The following is a 26,573-nucleotide window of genomic DNA, read 5'->3' as shown; positions in this document are numbered from 1 at the left end:
AAATATATTTCAATATGTGCACTCAGTGAGCACTTTATTATGTATTTATTACTTATTTTTTAGACTTTTGGTCCTCTGCTGCTGTGGTCTATTCACTTAGAGGTTTGATGTGTTGTGTGCTCAGAGATGCTCTTCTGCATACCACTGTTTTAATGTGTGGTTATTTGCGTTACTGTCACCTTCCTGTCAGCTTCAACCAGTCTGGCCCTTCTCTGACCGCTCTCATTAAGGTGGTTTTGCCTGCAGAACTGCTGCTCACTGGATGTTTTTAGTTTTTCCACCATTCTGTGCAAACTCTAGAGACTGTTGTGCATGAAAATCCCAAGAGTTCAGTCATTTATGAGACACTCCACCCTGTCTGGCACCAACAATCATTCCAAAAATAGTCACTTACTGTAGATGACGTTTCCTCCCCCATTCTGACATTTGGGCTGTAAAAAAACAGCTTAACCTCTTGACCATGTCTGCATGCTTTTATGCATTTAGTTGTTGCCACATGATTAGCTGATTAAATATTTGCATTAACAACCTGGTGTCTACCTAATAGAGAGTTTGCCGAGTGTATGCTTAAACGGTTCTGTATGAAGGCCTGGAGATCACCCAAAGAACAGATCTAAGGTACAGGGACTTCAGATTTAGTACTTGTTTTATTACATTCTACGAAGTAGTTACAGCACAGTGAAGGAGTTTCTGCCCGCAATACTGCCTGTGTTTGTGTGTGTTTGTTTTAAGCCTGCTCTTATATAAAAGCATATGTTAATATACATTATTATACATGTATATATACATGTATGTATAAATAAGAACAAGTAAAACTATAGCAAATACTTTGAAAGAATGTTCATAAAATAGTGATATTAAATTAAAATGGAAAGAATGGGGGCATGTCGGAATTAAATATAAGTTGGCTCTACAAAGTGGAGAACTTTACACGGAAGTGTCACCGATCCAGGCACTGAGGGCTGTTTTCTTTGAAACTATCGACATACACGTATATGTGACAGTGATGGCAGTTGTCTGTTGTCATTTATATGTGTATATTGATGTATCTTAACACCTACTCGTTTATTTGTGTAATTTGAAAGCTTTAATAAACTGTTGATGGCTATCAACAGTTCACCTTATCACTGAGCTTACATTCATTGGAGTATTTTGGGACGAACACAAGCAGTATTTCTAAATGCGATGCATTTGTTTGAGTATTCAAAGTGCACGGTGAATGATACTTAGTTTATAAATTGCTTCATCCAACTTCCCCAGCGTTTTCTGTTTTCACAGAAGCACTTTCACACTTTAGTTTTTTCTTTCTTCACAGAGCAAACATTCACTGAAGGACACAAATTCCCCTAGGTCTCCATGTCATTTCACAGAAAGGTCAGGGAGAGTCACCGAATGTGGCCTTCATGCGTTTCAAACCCAGTAATGTATACAAAGTTGAATGCGTTTTGCTTTTTGCTTGTATTTGCAGTATGTAAGCTACTTCAAACAATTACATATGGCAGCCTCAAAAGTCTGCAATGCACTGTTCACAAAGTCTATTCCTGTTGCAATTGCAGTGGAGCTGGGATTTCTGCACACTTACACAACGAGAGACATGAACCGAAGACCGAAGAGCAAAGACCAGACACACAGACATACAGATAGACAAACAAAAAAGATGGAGGAGCATTTGTGTGCAGCTTCTTGCAGCGGGAGCGTATGACTAGTGAGAGGAGGCAAAAGACTGCACCTCCTGCTACAAGATCATCATACAGTATGAGCATAGTACTGAGATCATCATACAGTATGAGCATAGTACTGAGATCATCATACAGCATAACCATACCGAAAACTGAGATCATCATACAGCATTACCATACCGAGAACTGGGATCCTCATACAGTATAACCAGAGAACTGAGATCCTCATACGGCATGACCATACATAGTACTAAGATCCTCATACAGTATAACCAGAGAACTGAGATCCTCATACGGCATGACCATACAGAGAACTGAGATCGTCATACAGCATAACCATACCGAGAACTGGGATCCTCATACAGCATGACCATACAGAGAACTGAGATTGTCATACAGCATGACCATACAGAGAACTGACATCTTCATACAGCATGACCATACAGAGAACTGACATCTTCATACAGCATGACCATACAGAGAACTGACATCTTCATACAGCATGACCATACAGAGAACTGAGATCCTCATACAGTATAACCAGAGAACTGAGATCCTCATACGGCATGACCAGAGCACTTAGATCATCCTACAGCTCCAGAGAACCCAGTTGCTGTCCTTCGGTGCCTTCCGTCTGATGGGGGGTGGTACGGTAAAGCCTCTCCATCATTCGCTGTCACCACCGCGGTCAGAGAGAGAGCGGGCTGCCCTCACCCCCTGCCCCCCCTGACCCCCTCTAGGAGAACTTCCTCTTCTTGATGGCCTCGGCGCGCACAGCCAGGCTCCGGGCGCAGATGGTGAGCAGGACGATGAGGGTGCCCAGCAGCAGGCTCACCAGGGGCCACAGCACGCAGTGCAGCAGCACAGCCTCGTCGTGGCTGCGCTTCCACAGTACGTCATCCGGCCTGCAGGGGGCGACAGAGGTACAGCACAGATGGGGAAGTGTCACTCATACATTCTCTCCACTGCATATTGCATAGTGTTGTACCCTGCTCCTGAAAGCAGATGATACTTTTTCTGGGTCCCTCAGTTGTCAAAAACTGTTTCTTATACTTCACTATATCTTATCTTATGATCGCATAGAATAGAAGAACAATAGAGGCAACAGGCCAGTCTCTTTGGCCAGGTTCCTGCAGACTGCCTGTAGCAGGTATATTAGTTAAAGGAATACAGCAATATTTTGGCAAATATACCTTTTTCCGACTTACCCAGACTTAGACGAAATGTGATATGAGCTCTACCTTCAGAAGGTGCAGGGATCACTGAGCTCAACCAGCGGAAGATGGAAGGATACATGTGTGTTCAGCGGTTATAGTTCCAACCGTCTAATTTCTCCCTCTTATGTTTAAAAAAATATAAAATATCCCGCACGTGTATTTAAAATACATGATACCTGTGTAAATAAGACAGCTTTGGAGTTGCTGTAAGGTGTATTTCTTCCCTTTGAAGGAGGTAGGCTACCGACTCCTATAGGCTTCAATTCTTTATGCCAACCTAACACGTTATGCTAACATGGAAACCGAGCCAGTGAATGCACAAAAATTTAACAAAAAATGTCATTGAACATCGCGTCCAAGTCTGGGTAAATGGGAAAAAGGTCTATTTCCCAAAATGTTGGTGTATTCCTTTAAGCAGTCCTCTGGTCTAATCACAGAAGATAAGAAAATGAAAGAAAAACCTGTGGTATATTATAGCCTCATCTGTACACTTCTTCAGCTCATTGTCAAGACATAGTAGAAATAGAACTGAGAGAAAAATAGGTCATTAGAAAATCTTGTTCATCTGACAAAGATGAACCCAAGCATTGTGATTTCAGGCTTTCCTGCTTGGAGGTCTTTTGACAACAGAAGATAACAGACCAGGGGTTTGCTCACCGCCTGACTGATTGGTGAAAAGCCCTCTTACTTTGACGATGCCACATTGCAGGTCTATTGCATCTAGGGCAGGGACCCATGGGGGTGATTTCCAACGGCGCTAATCGAACCTCTGCCACTCTGGCAGGACTCCAGCGAGGAATCCATAACGCTGCATTTCACATGAGGCAAGTTACAACTTTCAAGAAGAATTTTGGCCTGTCCCAGCGAGTTACACTTCGATCAAAGTGAATGAGGGTAACCAGGGGTGTTGAACTACAGTGGCTGTAGATGGGAAACGGGACAGCATAAATTCTAATGTGCCAGTTCAGTGTAGGCCCTACCGCAAAATCTAGCTGGAAAATTAGTCAAGCTGGTCATAAACTGTTCTATAGCTGGGTATGAGCTGCTCAAGCAGCTAGTGCTGGTAGCTTGTCTGAGCTGGTAGCTGGCTTGGAAAAATCTATTTTGCAAACATACGCCTTTCCCCAACATACACTTTACCTCAATTGCAAAACATACACCTTGCCTCAATTGCAAAACATACACCCTGCCCCAACTCCAAAGCATCCACCATGCCCCAATTCTAAAACATACACCCTGCATCAATCACAATTCAGCTCCCCCAGCCCAAAAAGAGGACAGTTTTCAGAGGCACAGATGACGGCAGATGAAGCCGAGATCAGAGTTTGAATCCCGACGTCAGCAGGTATTAGCGAGATGGCTGCTGTAATCCAGCCCCCGTGACAACGCGCCCGTCTGTCGGCAGAGCGGACAGCTTGCGGCATTGACACTGTGTGCACAGCTGTGTTTGAAGGAATCCATCAATATTAGCGCTGACTTCAGATTCAGAGTCCACACTGTAGGTAGTGCTACACATTTCCATCATTCAGTCAAAAACAGAATGATACACTGTTATTACTGTATGTTTTTTCTCCCATTTATAAGCTGTTCGCAATGTTGCCCAGCTTTGTTTGGTCCAGTTATTTTTATTCCTGATCTTGAATATACAAAAATAACATTTTAGAAGAACTGCTGTAAGTTCTCCTAAGCAGTCCTGAAGTACAGCTGTCTTTTAAGGAGCCAGATCTGGATGAATCTAATAATGAATAAACCTGCAAGCAGGGTTGAAGGGGCCAAGCAGTTCAGAAGGGCAGGGTCGCCATGGCAACTTGATCGGATCATGTTAAAAGTGTGGCTGTAAGCACAGACAGCATAGTTTTATGTCAATTGACCAAAGATTGGGTGTAATTGAGATATGAGCTCACAACCTTGTTTAGGTCATATGCCTTTGATGTGGCTGTAATAGATTAATGTTTTTGAAAATCAAAAATGCATGGCTGGCAGGAATTTGTATAGTGCCGTTATCCAAAGCACTGCACAATTGAAGCTTCTCATTCACCCGTTCGCACACACACTCACACACCAATGGCAATTGGCTGCCATACAAGGCACCAACCGGCGCATCAAGAGCATTTAGGGGTTAAGTGTCTTGCTCAGGGACACTTCGTCACACCCAGGGCAGAATCAAACTGGCAACCCTCCGACTGCCAGACGACTGCTCTTACCGCCTGAGCCAATGTCATCAGAGAAGTCTTGTGAGGGTTGGTCTGAAGATGTTTTTAAACCAATATGGCAGCCACAGCAATTAAGCTGAGATAACAGGTTGTCATGACTCAGCTTTGGGATTTACCAAGGTATCAGTATAAATAAGAATCAGTTTTCTTGAGCAAAATACATCAACAGTTATTAGCGGAGACACATTTTTGCTTATTGCAGCACCTCCTGGATATCAAAATATTACATTTCTTTTGCATGTCGCCCGAACAGGGCCCAAAGTGTGCGTGCTTAGTGTTGTGTCAAACTAATGGGGTGGAGCTTCCAGTACTGATTGGTCAATCGCAATACTGGAGAATTTCCAAGCAGGCCCAGCACCATTTTTAAACCCCAGCAACAGAATATTTAGCTAGAGACGAAATGAGTCGTCAAAAAAACAGGGACGAGGTGCAAGCTTAGATCAGTATCTGGTCAGATAGATACAATTCTCCACTCCAAACTTGGGAGAGACCAAAGGTGGAATATAAATCTGTAGACTGCCACAGGCAAGTGCTTCATAAATTTTAATTAAAACTTGGTGTAGGCGTTAAAGTAACCATTGAGACAAACAGTAAGGGGTAAATAGTGTCTTAGCGCATTCCTGCGTACTAAGCTCATTTCTCCTGGCCTGTAATATGTTGTGTAGTCTTATGGGTAAATATTTTAATTACAGATTATAAAAGGCCAATGCTGATGGGATCTGGGGAGGCCTTAGCCAACACTGCATCAGCACTGAACTCAACAAAACTCCACCAGTGAAGTAGCACGTCCACCCAGCCATGGACATGGCTGATGGAGTTAGCTTTACTACTTTAACAAACACCCTGGAGAAGACTGTCAAAACATTGGTTTGTGTGCAAAAAAATTACTTGGGATCATAATAAAGTGTAGGACGATCTTCTTCTTTTTACTAATGAATCTTTGAAGTCATGCTGTTCATGGGTGGTTGAAGGTTAAAATTAGGGAAAGTGTAGGGGAGAAATGTCAGAAATAATGGCTAGCATAATTAGAACAAATAAAGAAAGAGATCATCAGTTAATCCAGGGGTGGGCAATTCCAGTCCTGGAGGGCCGGTGTGTATGCAGGTTTTTGTTTCCACCAATTACTAAAAGAGGCCTTATGCACCGCCACTAGTTCACTCAGATAAGATCACAGTAAAACCATATCATATAGAGACACAAGGAAAGCCTTCGTCATTAATGCATTCATCAAGAAATGTCCAAAATGCTAAAATGTCAGATGGCATAAATGTTACAGCCAATTAAACAAGACGTTTCATGGCCAGACGTTGCCATGAAAACCAGAAACAGATACGGCCCTCGTTGCCCACCACTGATTTAATCTGTATTAAGGCCAGAGGAATTTAGTCAGGCTTCCCTAGAAAGGAGAAGAGCTGAACAGCTTAATTTTATATAGTTAAAAACAACAGCAAGGTCCTCTACCTAGGTGCAGTAACATGGCTTATTTTCTTCTGCTCAGGAGTCCGGTCTCACCTGCGTTGCTGGTTGAAGAAGCAGGTGAAGGACTGGGAGCTGACCTCTTCGGTCCAGTAGTCCTGCCACCTTAGCACATTCTCCTGGTTCTTCTGGTTGTCCCTCTCACAGGGGGGAACATAGGAGCACTGGCCCAGAAAACGGGGGACAGAATTCAGCGTTACACCAGCTCCTTGTTGGAATAAAAGGGATGTCAATTTCAAAAGGGGCCTTCCCATGAATAGCAGTTAAGTGTCTCTCAATCAAGAGCGATTTAGCCCTTGTGAATAAGCCATTATTGTCGCAGCGGCAGGTTATTTTTGGCTGGCCCGTTGGTTGATTGGTATTTACAGTATAATCACCCAATCCTAAGGGCTTTTGAATACAAAGTGTCTGTTAAAAAAGAAACTGGGCAAAAAATTTCATTTCATGAGGGTTTTATTCATATGAAGGGACAAAAATTAATAGAATTGTGACATTATATCCATTTTCCCCAGCTTATCAGGATGTCGGGGTACTAGTTCCAACCAAATAAAATAAGGAAAAGAAGAATAACATTTTATTCAGGAAAATAAAAGTCATGGCTTTCACCTCTGAATGAGTCTGAAACAGATTTGTTTGCAAGATCAAAGAAATCTGACAGCTTTTGCGTAGGACAGTTTTTGCAATAGCGAGTAATAATCTAGAAGAATTTGGTTAGTACTGAAACTGACAGTGTTTTGAATAACACGCTTGGTGTTCAGTTCAATATAAATATGCCTACATTTTTGAAAATATGTTATTAAGGAAGAGACACAATTGCCAGAGATGAGAGAATTCATGACATTACAATTCATGACATTACCATCTGAGTTAGTTTGTTTTTCAGAATTTCTCTGCTTCAGTGAGCATTGGAATTTGAATTTTGATGACATGTCATAGGAGAAATATTACAATCCCAATCCAGCCAGCACTTTAAACCTCAGCATTATCTGTAAGATGACAAAAAGCCATAGACAACAGATTAATAATGCGTGTACACACAAGTATGTATTCAGGAGGGAGAGGGAGAGAGAGACAGGGGGAGAGAGACAGGAGGAGAGAGACAGGGGGACTGGGACAGGGGGAGAGAGCGAGAGAGAGAGCGAGAGAGCGAGAGATACGACTGTGCACACTGATGTGTGGGCATGTGTGAAACAGTGTGCTCGAGTGAACAGATACTGTACACCCTGCCCTGTGAACCAATTAACCACAATGCCTTTTTTGTGGTTGGAACAGGTAGTCTGACGTCTTCCTGAAGCATATTCCAGCCGTGGATTGGGAAAATGGATACAGCCATAGATGTATTCATGTCTGTCCTCTCATATTAATAACTCACAAGCCCGATATCCCACAATGCCTTGTGTAATGCACCCCTTTGTGTCCCTAGTATAAATGCATCATTACGAACGGGATTAAGGTCCGTCTCACTCACGTGGTCAAAGTGCCTTATGTCATGTTTCGTTCGATGCCACTGGAATTAAAGGAGGGATTGAGCAAAGCTCTTTATTCAGGTTTTACAAGAGTGTCCTCCTCATTCCAATGGCACACTCTCAATCAGTAATTATCATCACAGGACTGCACTTCACGCGTTTCTTTTCACATGTGAAAAATTGTTCACATAATAAAAAAGTCTGTGATGTGACAGCGTGAAGATGCAAACGGCTTAATGTGCATAATGTGACCCATTTTCTTTTCACATGTGGAAATGTCAAAATAACCAAGCACATGCGAAGATGTCCAGGTCACATGTGAATATTTTAATACATATTTAACTAAAGACTAAAAGTCGTATGTTAAGACCACCAAGGTCTTAACTGACTAATGACTAAAAAGTATGTCAAGATGAACTCTCGTTGTAGCCTCATAAATTGGCTGATTTTAATTATTTGATCAGCTCAACAAGCTTGATAAGTGCACCAAAGGAATTTCAAAACTTCCATCAGGGACATCAAAGGGCTCTCATTCACATGAAAATTTATACTGCATGTGAAAGTGCGATTTTCCTTTTTGAAAAAGCTAATTTCACAAGCGATAGTTGCATCTGGGAGTTCTGGGGACTGAAGAAAACCTGTTGACATCAATCAAGGCTCAAACCATATTCAACACGTAAGAAGAATGTTTATTTCAGACCATCTTTTTCATTGTTTTAAATATATTCTTAATTGGCAAAAACTTTTTCTTTCTGCTGAAACACATTCAGCTAATAACTAGGCTATATTATGGTAGCCATAGCAACTACAGGTTGGGTATTAGAAGAGTAATCTTCGGATCAACAGGAATGTGGGTAGCCTACCGGTAATTATAGCTCTGCGCTATATTATCTATCCTGAAATAAAGTTTCACGTCAGCCACATTAACCTGAGAACTCTGCATTTCTAATATGAAGAAAATTGTAGATATTATGCCCATGGTTCAGTGAAGAGTTTATTTGCATACAGTATCTTAAAAACATTGATCATGATCTGTAAAAATGAAGACGGATTTAAATCTTGTTATCCTAATTGTATGCCATTTGGGTACAATTTTGAATGTAAACACAATACTTACTGGTGTCAATGATGGCTTGGCACATCATGACATCAAATTAATTGAGTCAAAAAAAAAACAAATAACAGGCATTACAGGTATATATCCAAGGTAAGCTTGGCGTCCTCAGAAAGGGCATATTTTGTCACTCGAACACAAACTGACCTTCAGAGAACAAACAAAGTGCACAGCATAGCTGGAAACAAAAAATAAATAATTAAATAAAATCTATTTAGGAAACTAAGAGGCAATTGATCTTATACATCCACACAGCTGAAGAAAACTTTCACAGACAGCCATTTAAGGGAGGACTGATGAATTTCTACATAATTCAATAAACTGTCTTTCAATTACATTTCTCAGGCTTGATGAGTTGCTGTTGGCTGAGAAGATTTGATACAATTGCCTGCTTTCAGCTTGCATTTGTATTATTTTCCGCTGGTTCATGGCTAGCAAAATTCAGTAAAAGGAATTATTTTAAAATGTTTTTATTCTGATGCATGCATACTGCCACATCTTTCACATGCAGCCTCACTGATATCATTATTGTAACTGCATTCTTATCGTTACTGTAATTGCATCCTTTTCTGCATTAGAAGAAGTATGCAGCCCATAGCCTAATGGCTAAGGTGCATGACTCAACTGTAAGATAAAAAAATAAAAAAATAATAGAATAATGTTATTTTTTTTGTTTTTTTTGTTTTTTTTAAACACTGCTTCCATGCCACAGAAAGGTGGACAGATGAAATTGGCAAAGGAAAAATTCCACACAGATATTAGGAAGTATTTTTTGGTCACTGTGAAGAATTGCTTGCCAGGACATGGTAACGGAGGCAGGAACACAGGGGGTTTTCCAAGGCCAGGCTTTATACCATTTAAGCTTTTAGGCAAACTAAGCAGTAGGTACACTTTTAGTGGTAGGAAAAGCTGAGCATTGCTGGGCTGAGTGGCCTTTTCTCCCCATTATGTTGTGTTCCACGATTATTCCCTCTACGGGATGGAGACAGGCCTGTCTGCTAGGTCTGGTGCTCCGTCAGCAGTCCCTGGGTCTGGGCAGTGCTCCTGTCGGGAGAAGAGAGATGCCCCTTCCCACAGGCACATCAGTAACTGCACCAGCTCGGTCTGCAGGAGACTCAGCTAATTGCCTTTCTAATGTGGGAGAAAGCATCGCAACTCGCCGAATCTGAGGGCTATTCCTCAATGGAGGATTGCATGTTGGATAACTACACTGAGTAAAACCCACAAAGCAGGATTACTGAGTTAGCTGGATAACTGCACTGAGTAAAACCCACAAAGCAGGATCACTGAGTTAGCTGGATACCTGCGCTGAGTAAAACCCACAAAGCAGGATTACTGAGTTAGCTGGATAATTGCACTGCGTAAAACCCACAAAGCAGGATTACTGAGTAAGGTGGATAACTGCGCTGAGTAAAACCCACAAAGCAGGATTATTGAGTTAGCTGGATAACTGCACTGAGTAAAACCCACAAAGCAGGGTTACTGAGTAAACTGGATAACTGCCCTGAGTAAAACCCACAAAGCAGGATTACGGAGTAAACTGGATAACTGCCCTGAGTAAAACCCACAAAGCAGGATTACTGAGTTAGCTGGATAACTGTGCTGTACCGTAAATGTAATGTACTGCATTTGTTAATGGTCAGCTAATTATCATATGTTTGCTAATGTAGGTAACCAATACATTAGTTAATGGTTCATAAATGAATTTAGTAATGAAAAGTTGATTTCATGCTTAATTAAAATTTTTAATTTTTAAATTTCACAGACAAGGTTACCAGTTGTACAGTGGTGGAGAAAATTGGTAGATTGTGCCTCTCCATTACAGCACAGTGTTGTCTTTAGTATCTAGTATCCTTGCATCATTTCACTGATCTGCATCACTCAAAGCCACTTATGCTAAACAGACAAAATGGCCGTCAATCATACGCCAGGCTTTAAGTCTCTGCGATCCATCAAAGCGTTTGACGCGGGGTCATTTTTCATCCACGTAATTGATACATTTTCAATACCGTCCCGTCTCTAGTAAGGCCATGAGTAATGACAGGAGACTGAGAAATGAGGGTGCCCGGAAAAAAGCCCCTCCATCAAGCTCACACGAAACGTGCCCTCCCGCTATGGCGTCCACCGGACAGACAGAATAACAGCCACTGCCAAAAGTGTTACCGCTGAGGCAGCGAAAATCCTCGCCCACGAGTGACTTCCATTTTGATAAAATAACCACAGTGCCATTTACCCACAGCTTTCCAATCCCTGTAAATATTATGATAACGGAAAGCGATGTCCTGCACCAAGTAGTGCATCACCAAATAAAATAATAATACATAAAATAAATAAATAATACATTTATTTAATGTTAAATTATCTTAACAATGACTGCTACCTCTGTGATTTTGCCTCAAAATCAAAATGTTCAAAATCATGTCTGCTTCAGGAAAACAGCGCCGCCGCACGTGAGGCAAACGCATTTTCAGGTCGTAAAGGGCTGGCGTGTATTGTATTGAGAATTGAGATCGAGAGATAGTGAGCAAAAGTGATTATTATTTTACATTACATTACATTATTGGCGTTTGGCAGACGCTCTTATCCAGAGCGACGTACAGTTGACTAGACTAAGCAGGAGACAATCCTCCCCTGGAGCAATGCAGGGTTAAGGGCCTTGCTCAAGGGCCCAACGTCTATGCGGAACTTATGGTGGCTACACCGGGATTAGAGCCACCGACCTTGCATGTCCCAGTCATTTACCTTACCCACTACGCTACAGGCTGCCCTGCAATAAACAATTACAGCAATTGTTTTAATTTTAATGGTTGAGGCGTTGTCTGTGTTATATATGTTGTTGTAAATAGTTGAGCTTAGATTTTGTATTATTGAATGTTATTCATTGATGTTACTTGCATTTTGAAATTCAAAGACCAATCGAAGTCTAGAGAAAGACTTGAGCTCAACGTTAATGGTAGCTAATGGCATTCGACTGCATTAATTTAATTTGGATTTTAGAATTGGAAGAAAATGCAAGTGCGAGTGAAAGTGAAAACATCCTTGTCGAAAGAGCACATACTCGTAAAAGGCGATAAAAGAACGCCATTTTACGGCGGTGGAATACTGAGCCTACCTCAGACTTAACTTACGGTGTTCTGAACAGAACACAGGGAAGAGGCCGCTTCCACCAGAATTTAACGTCTGTTGCGTGGTAGATTTTCTCCTGAGGAATGTGGTTTATGATAATGGTTGCTTATTGGCTATTAGCTAAAACACTTAATTATGGAACATCGCTCACACCTATTTATGATGTTACGACGACAGCACCTGAAGCACAACTACTACCGTTTTGCACTCCGTTATGCGGGAAAACCTCTATTTCTCACTGTGGACGCAGGGCTTACACTTAGACTAACGGAGGTGAAATCTGCTGATGAAGGAAAACGGGATGGAAACGGTGGATTTCCCCGTGGCAAAGATCGAACCCAATCACAGCAAGGAGACTACCTCCCCCCTGAAAACGCATGACGGCTGTCTCTCCCACACAGCCAGCAAATTAGCCCTGAAGTGGAGGGTTCTGGGACTGGTATTTGGACAGTCCTGCGGAACACACTGTGCTTGTATTAAGGAATGTAATCACAATTACAAAGGCAGCTACACGGGTGAGGCATATTAAGCGGAATGCCAATTAGCAGTATGTCATCAGTCTGACAATCAGTCATTTCATATGCAAGTTTCCAAAGAAGATGACAGAATTTTGTTTCATTTCATATTACTCCACGTACAACAGCAAACTGAACTCAATAAAATAATAAATAATGAAATAAAAATAAAATAAAGGGTTTCTATGAACTCGGTCTACCTACATTCCTGATGCTTTCATCCATCCATCCATTATCTTAACCCGCTTATCCTGAACAGGGTCACAGGGGGGTTGGAGCCTATCCCGATACTTTCATCGGAATTCAAAAAAACATTGCAATTACATAATTACTGTTATTTCATGGACTAGAGAGCATATTCACATGCATGCCCTCCTGATACCTGGATAAGGGCATAATTCACAAAAGCGTGCATTGTTGAGAGTGCATCGCAAATTCTTTATGAAGACAGCATTCTTATAAATTGTAAGCCGAAATCCAAAGAGGCAATCACTCTAGCAGATACGGTTTTTCAGAGTTGCTGCGTATTTCTGCATACGTCCCCCTTTAACTGGATATTGACTAAAGCAATCTGGGTTAAGAGTCTTGCTCAAGGGGGCCATTTCAGCCGCACCTGCGTGTTCAAACCTGCTAGCTTCTCATTAACAGTGTATTCCCCTTACCGCCTCTGCCTACTACATCAAACAGGCCACTCCTGGCAGTCTCTAATGCGTCCTGCAAACATTCAGCACAACCTAACGATCCAGCCGCATTCCTCTGTGGGTGCCGTGCAAGACAGGGGGGCAGCTATAACCGGGAACGCACATTTTTGGGGTAAGACCAGATCCACATCAGTACCTGCTCCCATTAACCCATTAAAGAGTAGATTTTGTAATCACTTTTCTTTTTTTTTTTTTCCAGTTTTTTCCCCCAATACAGTTCCAAGTCAGTGTTCTAGAACTCTGTTGCCTACAGTCACCAGCATTGATTGTGACATCATAATTAGAATGTTCAGTTTACAACATTCTAAACCCATATCTGTGATCTTACACCTGGACAGACCCCGGCAAAATATCATAGTTTTGGATTCCAATACATTTCTGTGCTTGATCGATCTTGCCTTTTTTGCACTTTTTTCGTAGGTTCCACCAGACAAGCACAAGTTCAACAAAGCATGGAAAAGTACTGGAATCCAAAACAATTACACATTTGAACCCAGGTTGGCACCTTAAAGGGTTAAATCTCATTTTTGCACAGTAGTGGCTGCCTCTCCAGGATGGAGCCGTGGTGAGCCTTAACCCATCCAACCTCACTGCATGTGTACGCCCCATTCGGGCCCGGAAGCATGGAATCTGACACACCACTCCTGCTATGAAAAATGCATGTGTCAATATGCTGCAAGATATTAAGTCTGATATTGGAAGTGTATGTAATATGTCAAAGTATATTAAATGTCAGACACATACTGAATAATATATTTAATAATTTTATATGTATGGCTACAATGAAAAGTGCTAATAATGGATGTGATTCAATCATATTAAAAATTCACATCTTATTATTTCCACAAGGGCTTTTGTTACAATTCTTCTTACATATTTAATTTAAGCTTGTAATTTTACACTCCTGAAATTGACAGTAATTGAAGAAATATTCGGAAACTAACACCAGTGAAAGCCTTAAGAAAACTCTAAGACCAGTCATTAGCAGAGTGGTAAGTCCTGTCATTAGCAGAGTGGTAAGTCCTGTCATTAGCAGAGCCGTAAGAGCTGTCATTAGCAGAGCGGTAAGAGCTGTCATTAGCAGAGCGGTAAGAGCTGTCATTAGCAGAGTGGTAAGAGCTGTCATTAGCAGAGCGGTAAGAGCTGTCATTAGCAGAGCGGTAAGTCCTGTCATTAGCAGAGCGGTAAGAGCTGTCATTAGCAGAGTGGTAAGTCCTGTCATTAGCAGAGCAGTAAGAGCTGTCATTAGCAGAGCGGTAAGTCCTGTCATTAGCAGAGCGGTAAGAGCTGTCATTAGCAGAGTGGTAAGTCCTGTCATTAGCAGAGCAGTAAGTCCTGTCATTAGCAGAGCGGTAAGTCGTGTCATTAGCAGAGCGGTAAGAGCTGTCATGAGCAGAGCAGTGAACAGTTTTGGGAGTTGAGGGGGCAGTGGGGTTGTGATCAAAAAGCTGGTCCTAATTTTCACATTTTTACAGAATTTTCTATGAAGTCAATTATTTCTTCCCCCCGCAAGAACATGCAGGTCACCCCATGTGTCCATTTGCAAAGTTGCTGTTGTTTTTAGAGAATATTTAAATATTCTGTTGATGAAATCACCGGCCAGTCACTGCACATCTCCCATGCTTAGCGGACGTCCCAGACCCAGCCCAGACTTCCTGCATGGTATCGGAGTCCAATGTGTACGACACAGAGAAACAGAAACTGTGACAGCTTATGATAGTGCCCTCTTTCATGCAGTTGGCAAAATTTGGAACGTGTGGATGGCAAGTTCAGCAGGACTTGCTGCTGCTGGGATCCTGCCAGTGGATCCCAGTGCCAGTGGATCCACTGAAAAACAAAGGGATCTGGTACACACACCACCTAGCTGAAGCGCTATGTGAACCCACCTTAAGGTCGGCGACAGCAGGATTATATAACTGAGATCACTGGGTCGGAAGGGGCCAGATGGAGTCATAACAATCCCATGAATATATCTGGTCAAAGAGGTAGCCATTCAACTTCACGGTGCCCTTTTTTGTCGGAAACCGTCCGAATAATAGAAGGTAATGGGCTTCAGTTCACAATGGAGTGATACTATTTTTCTTTAAAAGATGCATTAAAAAAGGCCCACGGTACTACCATCTGTATTCTGTGACCGCAAAATCTAACCGAGGTCGATGGCTATTTAACTTGTCTTGGATTTCTTGAAATTGCTTTGGCCTATTTGACGTGAAAGTCAGATGGAGGAGGAGCTAGTTTGCCAGATTGAACAGCACAGTCCCCAGCAAGCTGACAAGCAGCATCTCAGGTAGGTGCATCATATAATAGACAAGTTGTTAGATGAGAATTCAGCCAATATATTGTCATTCAACAGTCCATACATATGTAGCTAATAGACCTGTTCTCACAAAAGCAGAGTAGCATCAAAAAGTTTGACGCATGTGTGTGTGTGTGTGATGTCTTTAAGGCACACTGCTTGGAAGGATTTATGAAGGTAAAGGACTGTTCTACCAAGACAAGAAAGTGATAAAATAAATCCCCCCCAAAAAAACCTTGTTATGTCAACAAGCGCAGAAAAGTCCACACTTTTCACTCGATTCAGTTCGCTGGCTTGCCTGTTGCTCAAAGCAAACCCCTAAATGATATTTTCACTCAAATGCATGCCAGCTTGCCCACCCACACTGTTGACATAGCTATATTTAATGATGATGACAGAGATAAAACAGTGCAAACTGTGGCTATAGCGATCTCGCACAGATGAGACCATTTCCCAGAATCCTCGGCACACAGAGTTCCGTTACAGCCAAGCGATTAATTAAAACCTGGCAGCTTGTGCCGTTCATTAAAACTGGAAGAAATTCATTAAGATTTTTTTTTATTAACAGACATGGCTAACCAGAATGCAAAATGACATTAAATAAATTTCTATTTGTCTGTTATGCATAGACAAGCACAAGCTATAGTTTCAGGGATTTGTAAGATTGTCCATCATAACTACAAAATGAGTTTTTAATGATCTTGTCCTTTGATGAAAGGATGAAAAATGTTTAATTAATATTAAATCTTTGTTTAATTAACTTTCAAACAGTCAAACCTTACACACAACATACCATTGAAGGGCAATATAACCCATCACCTAAAACCTTGGGTTTCTCAACACTATAGAGAAACAATGTGCTGAACAAGAGTAAACCAGGCCCTTTCTTTAGCCTTTCAACACCGAATGACAGACAATTTCAAAACAGTTATACTCTCTTCAGCACACAATCTGACCTTGAATGAACCATTTAAAAGAAAAGGAAAACAAAATCTTTAAAATACTTTAAAAGACAACTCTTTGGAAAGGAATCAAAATTTGGAAAGGAATCATCGCTGGTGTTGCCATAGAATTGCTCTTCAGTGCGTGCACAGTTAAGCCTAAGGGGTCTCGGCGTCTGAATTCTGCATCAGACTCCAGTCTTCTGAAATGAGCACTCTAATAATCATCGATTACTTTCATTTCAAGTTTGTCTGAATTGCTAGGCACGCACGGTGCCACAGCCCCGGAAACTCTCCTCCCGGGGTGACGCAAAGCCATGTTTCAGGATCTGCTCACCCTAAACGGAGAAGCACAGAGCAGAGCACACTGGATGTGATGAAGAATACAAATGCATAAAGTGCTGTGGTCGCTAAGGCCCACCCCTGTGTTTCATTAGCTCTGTGCTTACTGATTGCCACTGGCAGAAATAAATTAACCTCCAATCGATTGTTGTAAAGCAATATAATGTAGTGCACAGAGGGCCCTGTACTTCTATCGTTTGCCAACATAAAATAAATCTTTTGCAAACTCAGCCTTGAACATTCGGTGGTAGCTCATCCAAACGTCTATAAAGACCAGCTTTATTTCATTCACCACAAAGACACTCAGATGAGGCCAATAGCAATGCTGCTTTTCATCCCTCCCCTCCAATCAGGGAGCAATTTAAACCTGACACACCAGGTGACTGCCATCTCTGGCCAATCAGCAACAGGACTGGACTACGGCCAGGAGGAAGTCAGCACTCCTAATGCCCCTGTGGGCAGATCTGAGTATACCTGATTGAATCATTTCATAACTGCATCCAATAGGTCTTTATCATTGAAAACCAAAGAGGAAGAATTCACTGTCCCCTGTACCAACACGACTGGAGGACCCACACAGCCTTTCTTGTGTAGGCTACCTGTCCATTAAAGAAGGGACTCAGACCGGGCTCAAAGATGACATTGTTTTGGATTCAAATACTTTTCTGTGCTAAAATGATTTTCTTGCCTGTAATAGAGACAGTCAAGAGGATCAGAAGGTGGGGTTTGCACCTTTTGAGAGTATTTCAAGTCTCCAATACACCAGATAAGATCAGTAAAGTGGAGGAAAGTATTTGACCCAGATGTGGACGCAACAAAAGATCTGGAAACAAGTTTGAAATGCCCTGCTGTATTGGTATGCTCGACTCACTGAAACATCCTCTCGTGCTTCAAACCACACCGGTTAATTATGAGGCGAGTAATGCATTAGGGTACGTTAAAGTTATTTAGCTGACGTGTTTGTCCAAAGTTGATTTACAGTTTATTTAGCAGACTAAGCAGCAGCCAATCCCGCCTGGAGCAATGTCGGACTCAAGGGCCTTGCTCAAGGGCCCACCAGCTGTGCAGATCTTATCGTGCCCAAACGGGGGCTTGAACCAGCAACCTTCCAGGTCCCAGTCCAGCACCTTAGGCACTAGGCTACAGGCTCCGCAGGGAAAACGAAACTGGTATCACTGCCACGGGCACTGAGCTATGCTTACTGCACATCACATGAAGTCATTACATTAAGGCATGCTAGATACGCAACATCAGAAAGTGGACAGACAGCTATGCTGAGCTACGCTAACTGTGCATTATATTAAGGCATTACATTAAGGCATGCTAGATACGCAACATCAGAAAGTGGACAGACAGCTATGCTGAGCTACGCTAACTGTGCATTACATTAAGGCATTACATTAAGGCATGCTAGAATTGAAGAAGTGGGCAGACAGTGAAAAGCACGCACACATTAGCTGATTACTGAAGGAGGACACGTAGATGAAATCTTAGCAGACCGACATGGCCAGGCAGCCGGGTGAACACTTCATCTCCAGAGACCCTTCCAGCTGAGAGACACAACAGCACGTCAATCATAATCTCATTCCGATTATTTTTCAATTAACTTTCAGCCATATAATTAGTATATGTTATTGCTGCACTTGGCCAAAACCCTCCATTAGAGAGTCCCATTAAATCACTGACGCACGTCCCTCACCCGATCTATACAGCTCGGTTTGTAATGCCGTGACAGGCACGGTCTGTGCCAGAGCTCCATATCATAAGCATCCAGGCACCAAACCCAATCCCCTTAAACAGCGCTCACACCGCAGCCCTTCTGCTCAATGTGGCTGCATGCAATAGAACCAGAGAAAGTCAGGAATTATGGAAAGCCGGGTAAAAAGAAAATCAGCTGGGCTCCCCCACTGAAAAGCAAGCTTGTTGTGTCAGGAACATGGTGACCTAAAATGTAACCCTTTGAAGAGGACACTTCTTTCAAAATTCTATGTCAGTATTCTAGAACTCCATTGTTTTCAGTAACCAGTAGTGATGTTACATCAGCATTAGAATGTTCACTTAGAGAACTATGTGATTAGATTGTAGCTTAACACCATAAAGGGTTAAAATGATCCGCAATGCAACGGCTTTAGAGGCCAGCCAATCAGAAGAACATCCATACAGAACATACCTCCAACTCGAGTGAATAGAAACAAAATGCTTTGCATCAAAATTAAATTATATTTTTGTTCCGTTTTCAGATTTTGACTTTAATGAACCCTTCAATTTGCAAGAAAAAGAAAATGCATAGGGTCTTTTACAACCCATCTGTCAGTCGGCATGTAACCACAGACGGTCTACAGTAGAGCCTCAGATTTATGGAGTGTCCCAGAGCCGGTTCCAGGTGAAAAGGGGAAAAGGTTTGTCTTGAGTGATATCTGTCTGGGAGTGAGAAACAGAGGAAGAGGAGGAAAAAAAATATCCATGTGTTCTTCCGTTCTGAACTAAAGCACAAGAACTTGAATTTACATGGACCAAAACCAACAACTGTCAAATTAAAACTCACACATTGTGCTCCCTTCTTATACTGTACATTCAAAATGCATAGGGATTGTGTGACACTGCAGACAACATAGACAAGCTATTCTATGGTATCACCATGGATATGTTCCTAACACCCCATTTGCAAAGTACACCTGGCAATAACATGAATTAGGATATCTAAGTAAAGTCACCCTAAAGCAAAATATCACTGATCTCTGAACACACATGCGATCACACACTGGGTGGCAATCAGACACAAACGATTTTATGCTCGAGTAAGTTGTTTATGGACTAAGATATGGCTTATTTATCTCAGTCATCCTAAAGAAGAACATTGCTCCCGAAAAACAAAATTACCTATTTTAGAGACCTTACGGTATTTAAGGATGAGACCGTCGCCTCCTTTCCACAAATTAATCGTATCTTGCAACTACAATATTCCCGAAGCAAAACCGTCACTTTGACAATGGATGGAATTCTGCGCAAACATTCTTTAGGTGCGCTGACAATAGGCGATTCTGGCGACCTCTGCTAATTATGAATTACACCGATCAGTAAAACATTAAAACCACCCGCTTAACCCAGTTTTAAACTCTATAAACTTGTCCATAAACGCTTAATATTTCATTATATGATACGTGTAGTTACTTATATAAGCAGATAATCATGTGAATTGCATTCTAAAGTTGATTTTTTTTAAATGAAAATGGAAATGTTGTAAGCTCACTGGGAGGGGGGGTGCATTATTTTATAATTTAAATATGTTGGTACGTACTTGTGTTCATGATGACGTCTCTCAACACATGCAGATGACCAATTAATAGGCAGGCAGATAAATGCATTTACGGTATATTATTGCTTTTCTCGCACACAAAGCGCTTTAAAGTGATAAGGGGGGCTAGTACCAGTAGTTGTACTTACAACAGTAGGCTAATGCTGTATTGATTGTGATAAATAAAAACACCTGTTAAACTTTTAGGGAGTAAATGAATTTGAGTTATAACGTTTTTGCGTAGTCTAAATATAGTTTAAACAAACACAACCATAACATAATTCCTCGCGGTCATCATTATAGTAAATGACATAAGAGCACCTAGACTAAAATTACCTTAGGATTCAGCACCAACTGCTGTTCGTCGTAATGCAGCAGAGCTACGGAATTGGACTCGGAGTTATTGACAAATATCTGCAGACACGGGTACGAAGACGTGCCTTTGCAGTCCGCCCCGCACGTGAAGACGCACTCAAACATCTCCTCCACTCGCCGCACCGACACCACGGTGCAGTTCGCCGGCTTGCTCTGCATGCTTTGCAGCGTGGGGTTCAGCCAGCAGAACCCAAGGATAAAAAGCGACACGATGCCACAGACGATGAGAAAAAGACCGAGTCTTATGCTTTTGTCCTCCGCCTCCGAGTACTCGTAGGATACCCGCATCCTCGCCATCTATCCTCGTCTCAGAGTCGGGCAGGAGCATCAAAACAATCTGAATTGAGAGGGAGAGCGCGATAGGGGCGCCTCCTTACCCCAGGCGCTTTTCACCGTCGCGCAACAACCGCTTCCATCAAAACTTCCCCCGTAGTCGGCGAACTCGGCGATTGCTCCCTGAATGACTGTTGTGGAAGAATTGGCTGAAACACCTTAATTTCAGTCTCGCTCCTGTTTACGCGCGTAGTTACCCCCGGAATTCCGTTTCAACAGTCTGCAGTGATTTCAGATTTGGCGAAAGGCTGTGTTACAACTGGGATGGGATAAGCTTCTTACGCAGAAATAGCACGGGGTTGTGTATGAACACGGCTCTTAAATCAGCTGATGCGCAACGGTTACCATGTCCATGACCGCGGAGAGCTCGCAGATGACGGAAAGGATTCCATAGTGACCGTGTGAGCTCGGGTGACACGAGGCGGTCTTTGTTCAAAAATAAAAGTTAAGAAACCGCGCGCAGCAGGAATCAGCTAATAAACAACGTTCACTGCTGACTCAGCACAATTTGTTCACCGCGCTCATTATTTCGCTTCCATTAGACGTGCTGTCACTGTCTGGCGCTGACTATTTGGCATCTGGCTACTTGGCCAACAGACTGCAACGTCAAATTACTGGCAAGAGACGTTAATTGTGTTGGTTCATACAGCAGACTAAAGAATATTAGGGCGTATGGAACTATTCTGAAGGAAATCCAACGCTCACTATAGGAATTTAAGAGATGGATTCAACAACTATCCGGTGTCGTGCAACCTGCCCATAAATGAAAACCTAAATTAGGCATCTGTTAATTCATCCAAGTGTAGTCCATACACTAACCTTCTTTTTTATGAGTGTGTTAGGCAATGGAAGTGCAGTTTCTTACAGGCCTACACACTCACAATGATGGATGGTACTTTTTTTTCTTCTTTTTCTTCAAGGATCAAATTTCCCAAATGTACCATGAAGGTACAGTAATGTTCTCTTTGGGCACAAATGATCACTTTTAAATATTATATATTGCTGGAAATTGGTACAAATGTATAGGGCACTGCACCAGCGAGAAACATTTGTACTTTTTAAGGCACATTTCGTACCATAATTTCTGAGTTTTGTAGAGTTTCTAGAGTCTTGTTTGCTTGCGTGGGATATTTTATAAAAAATCTCTAAAATGGTGATCCTTGAACATATATTTATATTAATAATATTGTAGAATTACACGAATGCCAATGAAGCCAAACCGAGATGCACAGTACCTATGGCCGACGGCGACCACGCCAAGCTATCTGGAGAAGGCTACGGTGCTGCTGACCAAACGCTAATTAGAAGAAAATGAAAGATTTAAAATAACTCTGCAAGAATAGGACGGGGCCAGACTGTACGTGGGCTGCCATCGACTAAAGTCATTCATTAGTTAATTAAAAGATTGAATCCCTGGCACAACGCTGGCTTTGTATAGAGACGTCCCACACGCTTAATTGCGCTGACCACGCACCTTTCCCACTCGCAAACGGCCTCAGAAATATTCCTTAACCCCCACAGAAATTACAATTGTCTTTAAGTAGGCGCTCTTTGATGATCAAGTTCATAATCTTAAATCTCTTTTAAAAACGAATTACCTTGATTTAGTCTGATACAGCAAATCACTAGCTCACATACACAATAATTTTTGTTGCGACCATAGCGCATGTTCTCATTTCCCCTCTGGTATGGAAGTAATTTTGTTTTTTTCCATAATAACCGTTGAATAACCGTTTAACCGGCGTCGGAGCTTTGGGACACTTTAATTTATTTTTTATAGCTAATACATTAGATTACTCCACATGTCTTCATGACAATGAGAGGGGTTATTTCCCCCGGCGTGGACCAAAGGCCAACACCTGCCTATAGTATATTTCGAATTTAGAACAATTCGAAATTCTAAATTCTAAAGGAAAGGAATTAAGAAGTTGCGATACACAGGACAGACGGAACTTCATCACCAAGGGGCATGCCCAAAACGATTGCCCAATAAGTGCCTACCGCCTCATGGTTGCCCTGAGACCAGCGTGAATCCATTATTTTTCAAAAACTGTCACAGACCACTTGTAGTATAGCTAGGGTGCGTAGTTGAAGAGCTCGCTAAAGTTTCTCCCTGCACGAATGGTTGTGCACAAAACACTTAAATCACCTGAACTATTACTGCATGGCCGACTGCACGATATTTCTCGATCAAGGTGAAACTAATGTACCGCTGGCATCAATACAATAGAAACAATTACGCTAAATGAATTGACCTAAACTATCCTAAATTCTAAATGGACAAATTCAAATATACACTCCAGGAGCACTTTATTGGGTAGACCTGTACGCCAGCTTGTTACTGCAAATATTTAATCAGCCAATCATGTGGCAGCAACTAAATGCACAAAAGCACATGCAGAAGTAGTGGAGAGGTTCAGCTGTTTTTCAGACCAAATGTCAGAATAGGGAAGAAATGGGATCTAAGTGACTTTGACCGTGGAATGATCGTTGGTGCCAGACAGGGTGTGAGTATCTCAGAAACTGCCGATCCCCTGGGATTTCCACACACAACAGTCAGAGTTTGCAGAGAACGGTGCGAAAAACAAAAAACATCCAGTGAGCAACAGTTCTGCAGGAAACGCCTTGTTAATGAGACGTCAGAGGAGAATGGCCAGACTGGTCAAAGCTGAAAAAAGAAAAAAGCTCTGTGGTGACATTTCTGAAAACAACGCATCATAACTCTAAGTGGATAGGCTACAGCAGTAGAAGTAGTCTAATAAATACCTAAAAGAGCTCAGTGAGTGTATACAAGAAGTCACATTGGCACTCAAATAAGTGAATAACAATTTTTGTAGACAGATTTAAATCTACATCAACTGTAATTTCATTTCCACCCTTTAACGAGCAGGCTATTAGGTAGATTCTGGGTCCTCTAAATGAACGTAATTGCACCGTGCTGGCTCTCAAGCAATCAGAAAATGGAAACTACTTTTCCGGGGCTTGCAACCATTATTGAACGCCAGCGACGGAACTGATCTCAATTTCATGAAGGCACTGGAGACGAGGCACTGATTGGACAGTGAATATTCAGCAGGCTTCGCCTCGGAAGTGCTCCCTCCTGTGGACAACCAGATAAGTGCATCAGTTAAAAGGGCAGGTTTATTACAAACATCTTCTGCATTCAGAAATTCAAAATACCCAAAATACCTGGTATTGAATCTGAACGGTCCCTCGGCACGGCAGTCCCCACAGGGCGATGCATAATTGTTTTTACATTTCTCAGCGAAGCAGGTAAACTGAAACTGAACTGAAATAACTCCATGCAGAGGTGAAATCTCCAGCACAACATACAGACAATACAAAACATTTATTTCTGCAGAATTGCATTAATTTTGAAATAAATTACCATTACAAAAAAAAAAAGCATACCTACCAGGTGCAAGCAGTTGAGGTACTGATCCGCCGACCAAAGATGGCCTCCACCACCAGCATGCCCACACCCCGCCCACATCCCAGACAGGCCCCTCCCACATACACAAAGCCCCTCCCACATCCCAGAGGCCCCTCCCAAATCAGACTCCCACACTGGATGAGGAGAGCCTTTCTTCTTTATTACAAAGAGAAGAAGCTTGAATGTGGTCAGAAAATACAAGATTGATCTTTTTCAATTTTTTTTTTTTTATTGGGTTTTCCTTTTCCTATGAAATGCTGCCGTTTAAAACAGCCAGACTGAAATGCCTCAAGTCCTCTTCCTTGAATCCCAACTTGTTCAACTTGGGTATGGGTGTCCTTGGTTCGCTGAAAATCTGGCCCTTTTATATTTTGTAGTCGTCGTCGTCGTCTTTTTGTCGGTGTTGCCGTCCAATTGAAAAAGTGCACAGGGCGACAACCGTGGTCCCCTGCCCAGCTGGAGAGAGTCCTGTTTCACTCCACATATTGCGTCCATGCTTACCTCCTAAAAACGAGGCGTGGCAGGGCAATGCTTTTTTTTCCCAAAATAGATGTCATATATATATAATATATACACATTCGTACATACATATCTTTATTCATGTGATGTCCAAAAATTAAAAAAATGTACACATTTATTACAAAATCGTAACAAAGACTGGACAGTGTTTTCTGCTCGTTCTGAAACGATGAAGCTCGGTAACCGTGGTGACCGTGAAGGTCGCCCCGCGGAGGGTCGCCCCGTGGAGGGTCGCCCCGTGGAGGGTCGCCCCGTGGAGGGTCGCCCCGTGGAGGGTCTCCTCGTGGAGGGTCTCCCCGCAGGCTTGCGCCCGTCACGTTCACTAAAACAGTCTCGCATTCGGTTTTATTGAAGCTAGGCAGTTAATGCCATCAAGACGAGGTGTGTTTGTGTGCGTGTGTGTGTGTGTGTGTGTGTGTGTGTGTATATGTGTAAATGACGGGGGCGGGCTGGAAGGATGTTAAGGAGAAAGAAGGAGGAAAAAAACTACAGGACTTCCCAAACAATATATGAGAATGTGTGGAAATAAATTCACAAACTTTTTTTGTGTCATTTAATAACCAATCAGTGCTATAACGAACATGGCAACATTTATCCTGTTCTTATTTTGTTTGTGTTTATGTTATTAAACAGTTAGTGATTCCTGGTGCTTTTTAAATTTTTTCTGGGCCTTTTATTTTTTCTCTACGCTGAATGGTGAAGGTTTTGTTACGGTGGAGTGTGTGAACGTCAGCTATCCTGCCTTTGACCAAAACGGGCATCCTAAGAGCCGTAAACGTAAGATTCAGACGTCGCTCAAATGAAGAATGAAATGAGGAATAAAAAAAAAAAAGAAAAAAAAAAAAAAGGAACAAGCGTTGTTGTTGTTGGTGTTTGGGCCGCACAAAATTTGTAAGGCAGGACCCCAGAAAGGGTGACCCTTCTGCCCGATTCAATTTGCCAGATCCTCAGGGAATTAAAAGCAGGAGAGGCTGGGCCTGTCGACGAGCCGAGGCAGCCATACCCCGTGAACAGGGAAGTCTCTCAGAAGGCCTGCTGAGCTGGGTTGTAGTTGAAGGTTGATGGCACGTGAGGCCGTTCTTCTAGCTTGTCGTATTCCAGGTGAAACTCCTGAATCATGGAAACACAAAGGTGGAGTCAGTGGAATCTTTCCAGAAAAGAGGGGAAAAATACTTGTCGGGAGCCAGGTGTGAGATGGACAATGGAAAATGGCAATGGAATCAATGGGAATGACATGGTGGGAATGGAATTTTCATGGTTGGGTCATAAACATAATAGAACAATTCACGATGGGATTGCAAGCTGTTGTTTACAAGGGGACTTGGCTATTCTTGGTACCCACACCTCTGCATAGAGGGAAAGGTCATCTGTGACTTTAAAAAGCCAGACATCCCAGAGTGCATTGCTTCACTGTGTTTATAATCCAAGGGCTCAATCTTTTTAAATGCAAGTCTTATATTGTGAGAAAATGAAAATTGAATCCCGTTCTACATCTTCTTTGGCCCTAGTAGAGAAAGCTGTGTCAGATATGG

At 42.2% G+C, this 26,573-nt stretch overlaps 2 protein-coding genes across 3 annotated transcripts in view; both read right to left on the bottom strand.

Moving 5' to 3' along the window:
* Window positions 1–628: 628 nt before the first annotated feature.
* Window positions 629–21,502, bottom strand: LOC133135712 (calcium-activated potassium channel subunit beta-4-like). Its single transcript, XM_061252929.1, has 3 exons — window positions 20,718–21,502; window positions 6,622–6,749; window positions 629–2,584 (listed from the first exon to the last, which is right to left on the bottom strand). Exons 1-3 carry the CDS (start codon window positions 21,051–21,053, stop codon window positions 2,416–2,418), a joined length of 633 nt encoding a protein of 210 aa, XP_061108913.1. The 5' UTR covers window positions 21,054–21,502; the 3' UTR covers window positions 629–2,415.
* A 3,227-nt stretch (window positions 21,503–24,729) lies between these two features.
* The window catches only part of LOC133135503 (CCR4-NOT transcription complex subunit 2), a 47,123-nt gene continuing 45,279 nt past the window's right edge, over window positions 24,730–26,573 (bottom strand). For both annotated transcript variants that reach the window (XM_061252550.1, XM_061252549.1), the window contains one exon: window positions 24,730–26,151. In XM_061252550.1, the coding sequence (XP_061108534.1) occupies window positions 26,065–26,151 (87 nt within the window). In that variant the 3' untranslated portion in view covers window positions 24,730–26,064. The remainder of the gene's footprint in view (window positions 26,152–26,573) is intronic.

Source organism: Conger conger, chromosome 8 (genome assembly GCF_963514075.1).
Source record: "Conger conger chromosome 8, fConCon1.1, whole genome shotgun sequence".
NCBI classification, from domain to species: Eukaryota; Metazoa; Chordata; class Actinopteri; order Anguilliformes; family Congridae; genus Conger; species Conger conger.
Note: the sequence above shows the minus strand (reverse complement) of the source record. Positions and strands in the feature narration are given on the sequence as shown.

Bases quoted from the DNA above. Each gene is read 5' to 3' on its own strand.
- LOC133135712 (XM_061252929.1), bottom strand. From the start codon at position 21,053: ATGGCGAGGATGCGGGTATCCTACGAGTACTCGGAGGCGGAGGACAAA. The intron at 6,750-20,717 runs GTAATTTTAGTC...TTTCTGGGCCAG, and splicing joins AGTTGGTGCTGAATCCTAAG to TGCTCCTATGTTCCCCCCTG. The intron at 2,585-6,621 runs GTGAGACCGGAC...CGCCCCCTGCAG, and splicing joins TTCTTCAACCAGCAACGCAG to GCCGGATGACGTACTGTGGA.